This window comes from Emydura macquarii, unplaced genomic scaffold (assembly GCF_026122565.2).
Source record: "Emydura macquarii macquarii isolate MOO-44397 ecotype Brisbane River unplaced genomic scaffold, CSIRO-AGI_Emac_v2 contig_1343, whole genome shotgun sequence".
NCBI classification, from domain to species: Eukaryota; Metazoa; Chordata; order Testudines; family Chelidae; genus Emydura; species Emydura macquarii.
This window is the reverse complement of record NW_027131480.1, coordinates 156636-169325: the sequence shown is the minus strand read 5'-3', so window position 1 is coordinate 169325 and position 12690 is coordinate 156636. Positions and strand designations below refer to the sequence as shown.

General features: G+C 46.7%; 1 protein-coding gene across 1 annotated transcript in view; it reads right to left on the bottom strand.

The window, feature by feature from the left end:
* The window catches only part of LOC137154943 (ovostatin-like), a 48994-nt gene extending 38597 nt beyond the window's left edge, over positions 1 to 10397 (bottom strand). Inside the window, 8 exon segments of the mRNA XM_067550787.1 lie at positions 561 to 672; positions 2856 to 2940; positions 4187 to 4355; positions 7114 to 7134; positions 8034 to 8086; positions 9078 to 9234; positions 9573 to 9756; positions 10305 to 10397. Coding sequence (XP_067406888.1) covers positions 561 to 672; positions 2856 to 2940; positions 4187 to 4355; positions 7114 to 7134; positions 8034 to 8086; positions 9078 to 9234; positions 9573 to 9756; positions 10305 to 10369 — 846 coding nt within the window. The 5' untranslated portion in view covers positions 10370 to 10397.
* Between the last annotated feature and the right edge of the window lie 2293 nt (positions 10398 to 12690).

Here is a 12690-nt window from a genome sequence, read left to right as displayed (position 1 = left end):
GACTGTAGCCCTATAGACACAGGCACTTTAGATTAGGAAGATATTCAGCCAGCAAGTTCCATGTAGCCAAACACCCCATCAGCCCCATATATACTGGGGAAATGCTCTGTGATTCTATGCTCAAACTATCCGCCCACCAAATGGGCTCAAAACCCACTCACACTATAGGTAAAAAGGGTGAAAACTAGTTAAAATACACTTTATGTTCAAAGGTCAAGAGGGGATGGGGAAGAGGAGGCAAAGATAATAATAATATCAAGCTCTTGTCTAGCGCTTTTCTTCTGTAGATCTCAAAGCAGAATACAAAAGGAGACCAGTTTCATTATCCCCACCTTACGTATGGGAACAAACTGAGGAACAGAGATGTGAAGTGAGTTGCCCAGGGTCACCCAGCAGGCCACTGCCAAAGCCGGGACAAGAACCCAGGTCTTCTGAGTCTCAGTCCTGTGCTCCTTGCATTTGAAGGAAGGAGTGAAGGGAAGAAAGGAGAGAAAAGGAGGAGAGGCAGGAGGAAGAGGGAAGGATGGGAATCTTTTCTAAATAGCTATTGTGTATCATACGTCTTTGATAACAGACTGACAAAGCGGGTCTCTCTTGCAGTTCCCATACAAACTGAAATCCCTGCACGCACTGAGCTGGACTCTCCCCTCGACAGGTTGGCCATAGGTGTACCTAGTGGAGGAGGAAAAACAACAATCAATTAGGGGCTCAAGAGACTGACCTGAGCTAATTTACGGCTACAGACCCAAGACCTGCACCAGGCCTGGGAAGCCAGATCATTTTGTGCGCTTTCTTTCTAGATGAATTACCTGCAAACACCAAGGGCGGAGGGTCTTTATACCAGCCCCTGTACATCGGTGACACCTCTGACTGTCTGAGGACATCGCAACTGAATTTATTCCTCAGCATCTCGATTGCCCCATACTCATTTGTCCCAATGAAACATCCTGTCATTTCCTTACATAGGGCAGTCTGGCCTCACACTTGCTCTCAGAGCAGCGATTCCCCATTTTTCAGTGATGTAGCTCCTTCCGTCCATGGCGCTATGCAACTGCCCGCCTCATTCCTTTGTTCTAGCTGTTTTGTGTCTCGTTTCTCCTTTTCACTGTATTATTTCACATTTTCTTCACTTTCTCGGCTTTCTCTCTTGTTTATGGACAACTTTCCTCCTCTCTCTGCAGTCCCCGAGCAGCTCCTGTCCCTCCTCAGCATCCCACTCACTAGATGCCTCATCTTGGTGCCACCCAAGGCTGAACTGAATGACACACCAGCTGAGGACAGAAGCTACAGCTGCTTCATTAGCCTGTTGTCATATTCATGTGAGCTGAGCTGGGTGAATAAGGGTGACTCAGGGTTTGCTGGCCATTCGGGAGGGGGGGGGAGGGAAATCAGAAAAAACATCTGCTTTTGGTCGAACAGACAATGAACATTTTCTGGCAATTGAAAAGTTAACAAACGTTGTTTCAATTTCAAGAATTTGCCATCATTTTAGCAAAATAAAATAAAAGGAAATTTCTAAACAAAATATCGTTTTGGATAAAAATAGAAATGTTTCATTTCCAAAATGCCAAAACAAAAGGTTTGATATTTTTCATATTTTTTAGTGTTGGGGGGTGGGGGAGTTTGGGTTCTATGGAAATAATTCTGCCAAACGGACATGAATTCACAAAGTGTTCTGGGGTCTTTGAACTGGCGTTTTTTGCTGGAAAAAAGGTTCCGGTTGAGATATTTTGCCAAGCTCTACTTGTGAGCCAGGACCACAAGAGGAGCAGGGCAGGAAGGGGACTAGCTGTCAAAGAGTTACTTGCCATTTGACTTGCAGACTCAGCAGCCTGTTGCAGAGTGTAGGGACGTGGACTGGGGATCCAGGATCTCTCTCTAGCTATGTTGATCCAGATCTCTGACCTGTGGGTCCCCCACCAAACTAGTCTGGCATCCCTCAAATTAGGAAACATTGTTCTATGGACACTTGATTCTCTTCAGCAGTGCAATTCCCCACAGACCAACTCCACAGCTCCCTGTGCTCTAAGCTATTTCCCTAAAGGTACAGAAAGTAGGTACAGTGTTGTCCAGGCCTTCGGGCCTTCTGCTCTGAAATGCTTTGGTGACAGTCACATCTATTTTGTAATGAAGACACCTCTGAGCCAAACCCAGGATCTGAGCAACTCCCTGAGCTCTGGGAAAGTTTAAATGCAAGCCTGAGCCTTGCCCTACTTTTTAAGCTTCATAGTTAAAAAAAACCCCACCACCACCACCATTTGGGGCCCAATTTATGCTGGGGGTGAGTCCACTGATGTCCTGGGATGAAGCTGACCCTCTGAGGCAGAGGAAGGTAAAAATCAACTCCCTTGGACTACAGTGGGGCCAGGATTTCACCTTTAGATTGGAAGTAATAATCTCCTTGTTTGAGAGTTGCTCCATCCCGTAAAAGGGACTGAGCCCAACTGTTCTCTGCTACACTGGATAGCCTTTACTCAGGGACCCATGGGCCGCCTGGTGAAGACCTTGCTGGGGTTTACCTCCATGCTACAGACTGGCTTAGCAGGGCCTACTCCTAAAATAACCGCTGGGGAGGGGTGAGCCCATCCCAGGGGGCCCTGAAGGAAGCAGATAATTATGTATACAGCCCACCATACACCTGTGCAAACAATAAAATTCCCACCCACCCATCAGACAGAGGTACACAAATAAATGGAGGCTGCTATCCCCAAAGTCAATATTGATCAACCTTTTCTGATGTCCTGATTACTTTGTCCTCTTCCTCCCGTGCTGCTGAGTCTGCCCCCAGACCCTTTTCTCTGGCTAGGTCACACCCTGCCCCCTGGTCTCTCTGCAGCACTGTATCAGATACTTACACACCACAAACTTTCACTGTGAAATCAGGATTCAGGACTGAGACACTTTTTGGTGCATGGACCATAACTTCAAACTTTGGTAGCACTAGTGTGGGGAGGAAAAAGGCACGTTAGCTCCTAGGTGAGAAATGGACACTCACAGTTGTTTAAGTACTATCAACACACAAGAGGCGGGAATGAGAGTGCTCTGAATTGGGTTGGTGAAAGGGAACAAGAAAATAATCCAGCATTTGGCGCTCATGGTGATTAAACGCTCCATTAGCTATCAGTAAATCTGCAGAGACAATTCATGGGTTTGCTCTGCCGTGTAACTGAAGGCAGGACAAGCCATAGAACAAGGAATGTTTAGACTCCTTGCTATGTGCTGAGGAAGCTAGTGGATAAACTAGGATAAGGTTAGTTAATGGTGCCAGTCTTTAATCTTTTTAACTTAAGTTTCTTGATCTCCCTTGGAAGAGATTTTCCCAGTCTGCATCTAGATGAGAAGCTTACATTTTGTTCTGTGGCTTTTTACTAGTTGACGAGTAGAGTTCAAAAGGTACATAGAGACATACTGCATATGTCTACATTGCAGTCAGGTGATGTGATTGCAGAACATGTAGCTCAAAGCTAGCTGGAGTAACAATAGCAGCAGAGAGATGGTGGGAGATGCGCTCAGGCTAGCCCCACCCACCGAAGACCCTGGGTCCACACTCGAGCAACTGCAGCTCCTAGTTCCATGGCTTCACCGTTACTAGATAAATTCATGGAGGTTAGGTCCATCATGGCTATTAACCAGGATAGGCAGGGATTGCTGTTTGCTAGAGGCTAGGAATGAGTGATGGGATGGATCACTTTACGATGACCTGTTCTATTCATTCCCTCTGAAGCACCTGGCATTGGCCACTGTTAGAAGACAGGATACTGGGTAGATGTACCATTGGTCAGACCCAGTATGGCCGTGCTTGTGTAATTTCTGGTGGGCCCAGTTTGGTTGATAACATCCCTTTGGACCAGAATGAACTAAGAAAGAGGCAGTCCCAAGGACAAACCCTAGGAAGAACTATGCTTGGATATGTAGTTTAGTCTGAAATTTGTCTGAAATTTGTGCTGGTTTTGTTCTCGAGTTCCCTGCAGACCCAAACCCCAGAGAGGAGGTGAGTCTGGACTCCAGCTCAGGTCTCTAGGCTCTGCTGAGGACAGGGTAGAGATTTGGTCCAGCCGCACACAGATCTGCATCTGAACTGCACACTTTTGGGGGGAGGATTGCAATCTGGGTCTAAGTCTGGCAGATTGGGCCTTGCTCCAAATATTTTGTCCTAGCACAAATAGCAGCAGCCGCAGCTGTTTACCATATTCCTCCACAGAAAATACATGCTGAGTGCTAGATCCAGATTTCTTTTCCACAATGATTCGGTAGGTGCCCAGGATTGGCTCTTTGATTAACTGGAACGTGAGCTGGACGATGGCCGTCTGAGACGTCACATTCAGCCACTGGAAGATCCGATTGCCCTGAGGATCCTAAGGACAGAGGGAGCAGGAATATAGGCACAGACACAGCTGGTTTCTTTGCCTTAGAGGAAGCCTGGTACACGGTTGAGCCTCCACTGAGCTGACATTTCCCAGACTGGGTAGCCTGTCTCCTGCTGACACAGAACTTTATGTTTTGCTATTAGCACAGGCAACCAGAATCAAAGACACAAACAAAATAAGTTGTGTTCATACCTATATGTGACACTCATCAATGTTGTATATTGGCTATAGTCAATCTAAGTCTTCTAGCTCTTTCCATGTGACGAACTTGGTGCGTGTTGAATTTAGCCTGACTCTCTCTCTCTGCCCTCCCCAGTTTCATAGATTTATAGATTCCAAGCCCAGAAGGGACCACTGTGATCCTCTAGTCTGATCGTCAGTGTAACACAAGCCAGAAAACATTCCCAAAATAATTCCTGGAGCATCGTTTTTAGGCAAACATCCAGTCTTGATTTAACCATTGTAAGTGACAGACAATCCACCATGACACTTCTTAAATTGTTCCAATGATTAGTTACTCTCACCATTATAAATTTACACCTCATTTCTAGTCTGAATGTGTCTAGTTTTAACTTCCAGCCTGTGAATCATGTTATACCTGTCTCTGCTAGCTTGAAGGGCCCATTATTAAATGTAGAGACTTACAGACTGTAATGCCTTAGCTTCACAAAGAGAAGGTTCAATAGCCTCAAAGAGCTCAATCTATCCTTCAATCTTTCTTCTCCGAACCCTCCCCATCTATCAACATCCTTCTTGAACTGTGGGCACCGGAACTGGACATGGTATTCCAGCGGTGGACTCACCAGTGCCAGATACAGAGGTAAAATAACCTCTCTGCTCCTACTCGAGATTCCCCTGTTCATACCTCCCAAGATCTCATTAGCTCTTCTGGCCACAGCACAGCACTGGGAGCTCATGTTCTGTTGATTATCCACCACAACCCCAAATCTTTCTTCAGAATCATTGCTTACCAGCATAGAATGCCCCACTGGGTAAGAATGGCCTACACAGTGTTCCCAACCTGGGACCCAAGGGCTCGCGGGGTCTTTCAAAGCGGCCCGCTGCTCCCCTCCCCATGGCTGCAGAAGGGACCTGCTGCCTACAGACCCAGGCAGAGCGTTGCTGCAGGGCTACAAGGGGAAATCAGCGCTCCCCTCCCCTTGACTGTAGCAGGGAGCAGAGCAAAGTGCTCCACCTGGGTCCACAGGCACTGGGAGCCCAGCTGGAGCCAGGAGGGGAGCACTGATTTCCCATCACCCCGGCTGCAGAAGGGAGCCACTGCCTAGGTACCCAGGTGGGGCACACGGGGCTATAGGATGCTTGCAGTTTCCCTGCTGCAGCCAGGGAGACGGGAGATCAGCAAGGAGGCAGCCTCCTCACTGAATTCCTTCCATCTGGCTGCAGTGGGGGTGGGGGTGGAGGCTGCTGGCAGAGCAGCCAGGATCCACCATGCTTGAGGAGAGGGGCAGGACTTTAGAAATCAAGTACAGGCCAAACAGGAAAGCATTAGCAGGCCACCTACAGTGTCTTAGCTGCCAGGCCACGTGCTTCAGTGCGTAGTGACCGTCACTCATCTACACTAGTGCTTTGTCTGTGAGTGTGACACACACTGTGAGTAATTTGTAGCTGTACAATAGTGAATGTAAAAAATGAGCACAGTCGCATCAAAATGTTTCCTTTAGGTACGTAGTGATTTGTAGCCTTTACTGGTGTTATACAGCAATACAATTTTTATGAGTTTATAGGCTGGTATCCTTTCAGGGCTGTAAAAATGATATTTGTGACCCTCAAGCCAAAAAGGTTGGGAACCACTGCTCTGCTCCTAGATGTTTACACTTCCATTTAGTTGTATTAAAATGCATATTGTTTGCCTGCACCCAGTTAAACAAGAGATCCCAGCGAGTTAGGGAAGTATTGCTGTCCCTTTTTACTGACAGATGAACACTATGTTCTCCCACCCTGTTCTGTACTGCAGAAGGTTTCAGTCTTCTATGCTGATCTGAAGAAGGAATGGGAGAGGGAAGAAAGGGCGAATCTCTCTCATCCCACACACAGACTCGTTCCCTGGACACTGCCCCTCCATTGTTCCAGTTTTCCCCACTGGAAGGAGAGGAGGGAAGAGACAGTGGCAGGGAGGCACTTTTCTACCCTACCTCACAACTTATTTGATCTCTCATAGCCTTTTGTTATATCTCATTCTAGACTGGTTAAAAGAAACTTTCTAGCAATTGCCTTGTTCTTTTCAGGGCATTGTTCGTGAACAGTGTTAAACTCTACAATGTTTAAAGTTCATTGTATGCAAAAACTAATGGTTGGACTTCGCTGCACAAAGTGCCTGCTAGGAAGGGGACTGAAACTTTCTCGCTAATTTAAAAAAAAAAGCACAACATGCCATATAATTGCTAGAACACTTCATGGTCCAAGGCAGCTAGTAATTGCATCCATTATCTACAATTGTTCCTAGCTTTTCAGACGGGGCGAGTTATGCAAATTATAAGCCAAAGCAAGGGGAACACTTGACAGGGCGATGGGGAAATAGAAATGCACGGTATTTCTATGGAACCCAGTGGAGGTAGTCCAGCTTTACAAGTGTGCGTTCAGCCCAACAATATTTAAAGTTCTCCAGTTTATATGGTATTTCTATCAATGGAAATGAGAGCAGAATGTGGCCAGGTAAGCGACACACACACCATCCCACCCACCCAGCATTTCACCTTTATACATGTTTAAAAAACAAGTCTCTTACCTGAATGGTGATCAAGGGATACTGAAAAGAAAAACCAGGAAAAGAGATTGTAAGTGTTTGAAGAAACAATATTTTCTTCAGAATTGAATGAATGACAATTTTAAAAACAATTTTAGATATTAAGGGCCTAAATCTGCAGTGAATATTCATGCAAGACTCTCCCTGACTTCAATAGGAATTTTACCTGAGTAAGAACCACTAGTTTTGGCCCTACAAGCTGAAGATAACATATAAAGAGAAGACACCCTGGGACAGTTTCTGATCTCACCTATACTGGTGCAAACCAAAAGCAGTACAGTCAATGGAGTTTCAGTGCTGTACCTAAAATCAGAATCAGGCCTCCTTGGTCTCATCCAGCCACACCCTCAGATTATCTGGCAGCATTTATCAGGGCAAAATCCTGCTCTCCTCTGCCCAGGTAGGGAGTGAGAATAAGGTTCAGGAAGCCTAGTCTCCCCAGTCAAGAAGCCCTCCAGAACCCCTCCATATGTTGCAGTAAGTATCATAGCCCCAAGACGGACAGTGTGTCGGCTGAAGGTGTCTAGATTCTCTCCCCTTGCAGACAGCTAGTGATCCTGCTGCCATAGGCAGTGCATGATAAATGGGAACAGTAGGAGTGGGCCTCCATCAAGTCCCTTCCTTGGCACAAGCAGGAGGGCTCTTGTTCCAGGCACGCAGCTGCCTACGCACTAGTGCTGCTCTGTGTGGCTGCTTCAGGGAAGGGGGCAGGACTTTGTATGTGCTGTGTTACGGTTCCAGTTCAACGGCTTATTTCTCCTTCAGTTTCTGCAGAAATTCAGCTCTAATTCTGCCCCAGACAAGTGCTTATTTGAAAGTTGGACAGGGGCTGATGAGGGGACACCGACCAGTTTACATCCAAGTGAGACTCCTGGATAAATCTGGAGTCTGGCCACACTCACCGTCTCTTGGACAGGCCTAAAATGAACGTTGAGAGCAACAACTCGAAACAACACTGAAAAGACAAGGGCAAGAGATTACCATTAGCTTTCTTTTACCTTCTGAGCTCCAGTTTGGTCCACACCCTCACTTCAGCTGGCTTTCCAGCACTCCCCTCTTGAAAAAGGGACAGGCAAACCATAGCTAGGGTCTGTGCTTGCTATGAAGTGGGTTATGGCTCCATCCTTTCAGGCCAGAGACTTTGCATGGTGCAACCTTCCATGGGACTGAATCCCCTGAGCAGGCTCAACAGCAGGGAACTCTTGTCTCCAGAGGTTTGTCTGCCCCACCAGAAGGAAAGGGCGTGTGGTCTGAAGGAACAGGTACTGGCTCAGACATTTGGCAGGCCTGTGTTCTGCTACTGACTCCCTGTGTGGTTTTGGGCAAATCCCTTTTTCAATCTCATTTCCCCACTGTAAGATGTGCCAACCTCCCTTGGAGGGGTGTTGTCAGCATTAATCTAATGAATGTCTGCACAGGGCTTTGAGCATATTAAGCAGCAGCCATCTCTGATTACAGCCGTTTGCCTGATTCGGGCGTGATTCCCCAGTGTCTGCACAGCAAGTAATTCTGGGTGACAACCTGCAGCCTCTCACACGGAATGTTATCCATGTCCTTGAAGCTGGAAAGGCCAGCCATGGCCAGAGATGTGGAGCTAGATCTATAAAACCATTGGGCAGTGCTCCAACCACCTCTTTATGCCTATGGGTGCCTGGGAGCCGTAACGAGGCAGTAGCAGTGAGAGCAGGGGATGAAGGGAGCGACTGTGGAGTGAATAAAGACTGGTGTGTGAGTTGGGATTTTGATAGTCCCCCACCAGGTGCTGTCCTGTGTCTGAGGGTGGCTTCACCAGCTCCACCACAAACATCAGCAGAGCTTTTAATGTAAAGTACTAGGCCATCAGCCCAGATCCAGCCCACTGCAGAGCAGTTCTCTCTCTCTCACGCTAGCTCGGGAAACAGGCTCCCAGAGGAAATGACCTGAAGTAAAGCAGCATCCACATGTACCTGTCTGTCCTGGTTTGTAGATGGGTTTGTCCGTCTGGACGAAGACAACACTGTCCGTGTTCTGAATTGCCACCGATCTTCTCTCTGCTAGCGTGACTGTAGCACCTTTGCCAGAGAAAGTGATGAAAGCCAAGGGGGAAGAGGTGGCACGAGGAGCCTGGGAGGGATGCAAATATAAGGGGCAGACTGTTCAGCTGAGACCATTCTCTCCAGGAGCTGTCGCTTGCAGCATGTCTACCCACACCCCGCAGTTCTTTTGCCAACACTCTCTCGTTCTTGGGCCTTTACTGCTTCTTCCTACCCATCTCTCTCTCTCCTCTCACAGGTCAGCTCTCCTCTGCATCCTTCCACCCCCTCCCCATTTCTTATTCCCGCCATCTCTTATTTCTGCCTCCTCTGCTCAACCCTTTCCTCTCCCACTGCTGGCTCTGTAAGATCACTTGTTTGATCAGGCATGTTTTCTTTCCATATGGCAATGTAAATTAAAGTCTGTACCGTGAAGCTGATGCACTTGAAGAAGCTATCGCCTTTAACCGGCTGCTCAAAAATAGTGGTGTTGGCACTGCTGTACTCCAGGACGACGCTCACAGACAATGACTCATTGAGGTTGTGGAGCTGCAGGCAGGCCTGATCCGGAGAGCCACTCTGCAGCACTGAGGGCACCATCAGGATGTACTGCCTATGGAAATCCAAGAGCACTGATTAGTTTGAGGGACAAGGAGGCAGACAGGAAGGAACCATCTGTCTGGCAGAGGTCAGACACCGGTTATTGTTATGTCAAGGACTTTTTCATTATCGGTTAGATCTAACATAGGGCTCTACACAGCTCTGCCAACAGCCAGCAATCCCCCGAGACCCCTCCCTCTGCTATTCCCGGGCTCCCCAAACAGCTCTGCTGATGCCCTCAGTCCTGTCCTGCAGCCCCCCATATTACAAATCCTGGACACACCCTGTCACACTGCACCTTGCAATTACTGTTCTCTTTCCTAAGCCTACAAGCTCAAACACACTAAATGTGGTAGTTTAGCAAGGTAGAAAGAGTCTGTTTTGTGCTCACAGGAGAAGCACTCAACCCATTTCACTTGTAACCTAAGTTCAATTTCAGCCTAGGCCTCCAGGCATAAAAGGTGGCAGCAGTAGCATTATCCAACTGTGCCTCCATGCCTTCAATAAATGAATGATTTACAGCAAAGAAATATAGTTAGTAAAGAATAGAGTATTTCTTACAGTTCAGGAGCATATGCAGCTGCTAGGTGAATGAGAAAGGCACTCAGAAAAAACCTCAGCCACATTTTTTCCCCAGAGACAAGGGAAATGCGGCAATACAATCACCCGAAGACAGCACGTTGTCTAAGATTTTAATAGCCCTTGGACAGTCTTCACTTAGCGTTGCACACTGAACAAGCCTGTTCCCCAACTCCTCCCTTTCTCTTGCTTGAGTTGCTGATGGCTTTATAAGCCCAGCAAGGGGTGGGGCTCCTAGTCCATCCCACTGTTTCCCAGACCCTCCCCAGAACCTATTCAACTCACTCCAGATCCCTGTCTTCCAAGTTGCATCACTTTGTTGCAATTTTCTAATCCTCCATGCAAAATGTCTTCAGTAACTTGGCTTGCTTCTAACCCTGATGTTTGGCACAGGGAAGCAGGAAATGACCCAAAGCAGAACAAGCCTGTCAAACTAGTTTAAGGCTCAGGTTTTTTACCCCTTGATTCTAGAGGAATTTACCTACCAGCTTGACAAACTGCTTTTAGCGGATTAACTTTCCCTGCATATTCTGATGCTTCATCCTTGCTGAAATCTTTGTGCACATTCCTGGAAGTAGAGAGCAAACAGAGTAGAGCACGTTTCCCTTGCTTCATCACTGTCCTGAATTTTGAAGATGAGGAGGACACTGAAGAACAGAGAAACCAGAGCTAGAAACACATCTGGGTCACTCACATTTAATCCTTCTCCCTATCCCAGCCAATTGTGGATGTTTGCTGCAGTCTATTCTTCAAAGCTTTGTCCATTCTACTTTTAAATTACTCAAGTGATATGCTTCCACCATGTCTTTAGGTATTGGCTAGCCAGCCTATGTATCAGTTTTTCCCCAGTCAGGATACAGGTAATTTCAATGGAAGTTACTCAGATCATGCAAAAAGAAAATAGGGTCCCTGTTCTTTAACTGGAATCCCCTCTTTCTTTTGTTTTAAAAGAGGACAAAATAAAGCCCAACTCTCTTCATCTCACCACACAAAAAAGAGGCAACACAGGAAAATAGTTGTTCGATAGTTGTGATTCCTGTGCTCCAGTTATCGCAGCAGGGGGATGAAATGACATCCATTTGGAACCAGATTGGGGTGGTTTTATTCCTAACTTGCTCTAGTACCTATAAATAAAGCTGCAGAAGACCTAGCTGCCTCCCTGCAGCCAATGCAGGCTTGTTCTGTTTCAGAAATAGATTAAACAAATCATCCTCCAAATTTCACTTTACACTAATTTCTTGGCAAAAGGGTTATTTTCCCATAAAAAAAATGTACAAAAAATACATACTTTCATGTTTTCATTGCGAAGCCTCTTTTGCAGTTGAATGGCCCCAATTGTTGCTCAAAACCACATCTCATTTCACTGAAAATATTCGTGGAACTTGCCCCATTTTGGAGTTACTGCTGTAGTGTGAGGCCAAGAGGCAGCGATTGATATTCAGTTCTTTTCCCTATCAAACTTTGGAAAGGGCATGGCAGCAGGCATGGAATTTTTACTGACCCAGAGGCTCAGAAATATTTTGTGGAGCCTGCAGCAGACACAGAATTTCAACATTCCTGGCAGCAGAGTAACAGGAAAATTTTCCCTCCTACAATGATGTATTGTTTCTGATCCCTCTGTTTTGGTGACAGTTTGGTGTTGGCTGTTGATGTTGAGTGTTACTCTTTTTTAATCTTCATGTAATCCTCTTTAGGGTGTGTCTTCACTGCAGCATTAACCCAGCTGATTGGCACCAGAGTGTGAGCACCCAGGTTGTCCTAACCCAGGTGTGAGTGGTCACACTATAAAGCCCCGCAGCATTACTGGAGGTTCAGTGATGCTGCACTCACCCGTCTGCATCACTAGGACGCCTAGGGGCACAGCTTAGTGCTCTTTGCACTGCAGTGAGTTGAGAGACTCTATGATTCTTTCCCAGTGAATTGTGGGAGAACTTGTCTGTCCTTCTGGGCACATGGAGGGAATTGTAGGAAAGCATTGGAGGACCATCAACATTTGAGTGGTTTAACCTGTGTCTTCACTACAGAACAGATAGTTTACAAGCCTGAGTAAAAGCCATTTTCAGGTATTAGCCTATAGCCCCAGAAAGGTCAGATAGCCTGGGTTTAAAGCAACACTAAACTTGGGTGAGAGGATTTTGTGTGTGGACAGGGTGAGGTTTTAGAGGCAGCACCAAGTCAGAGCTGAGGCTAACTCTGCAATGAAGACATCCCCATAACGTACATCTATACTTCAACTGAAGATGCAATTTCCAGTATGAGCAGACAAACCCAGGCTAGCTCTAATTGAGTCAGTGCACTAAAAATAGCTGCCATGGCACAAGTGGTGGGAGGGGTTAACCAGCAGAGTACAATCCCAGCCAAGACACTA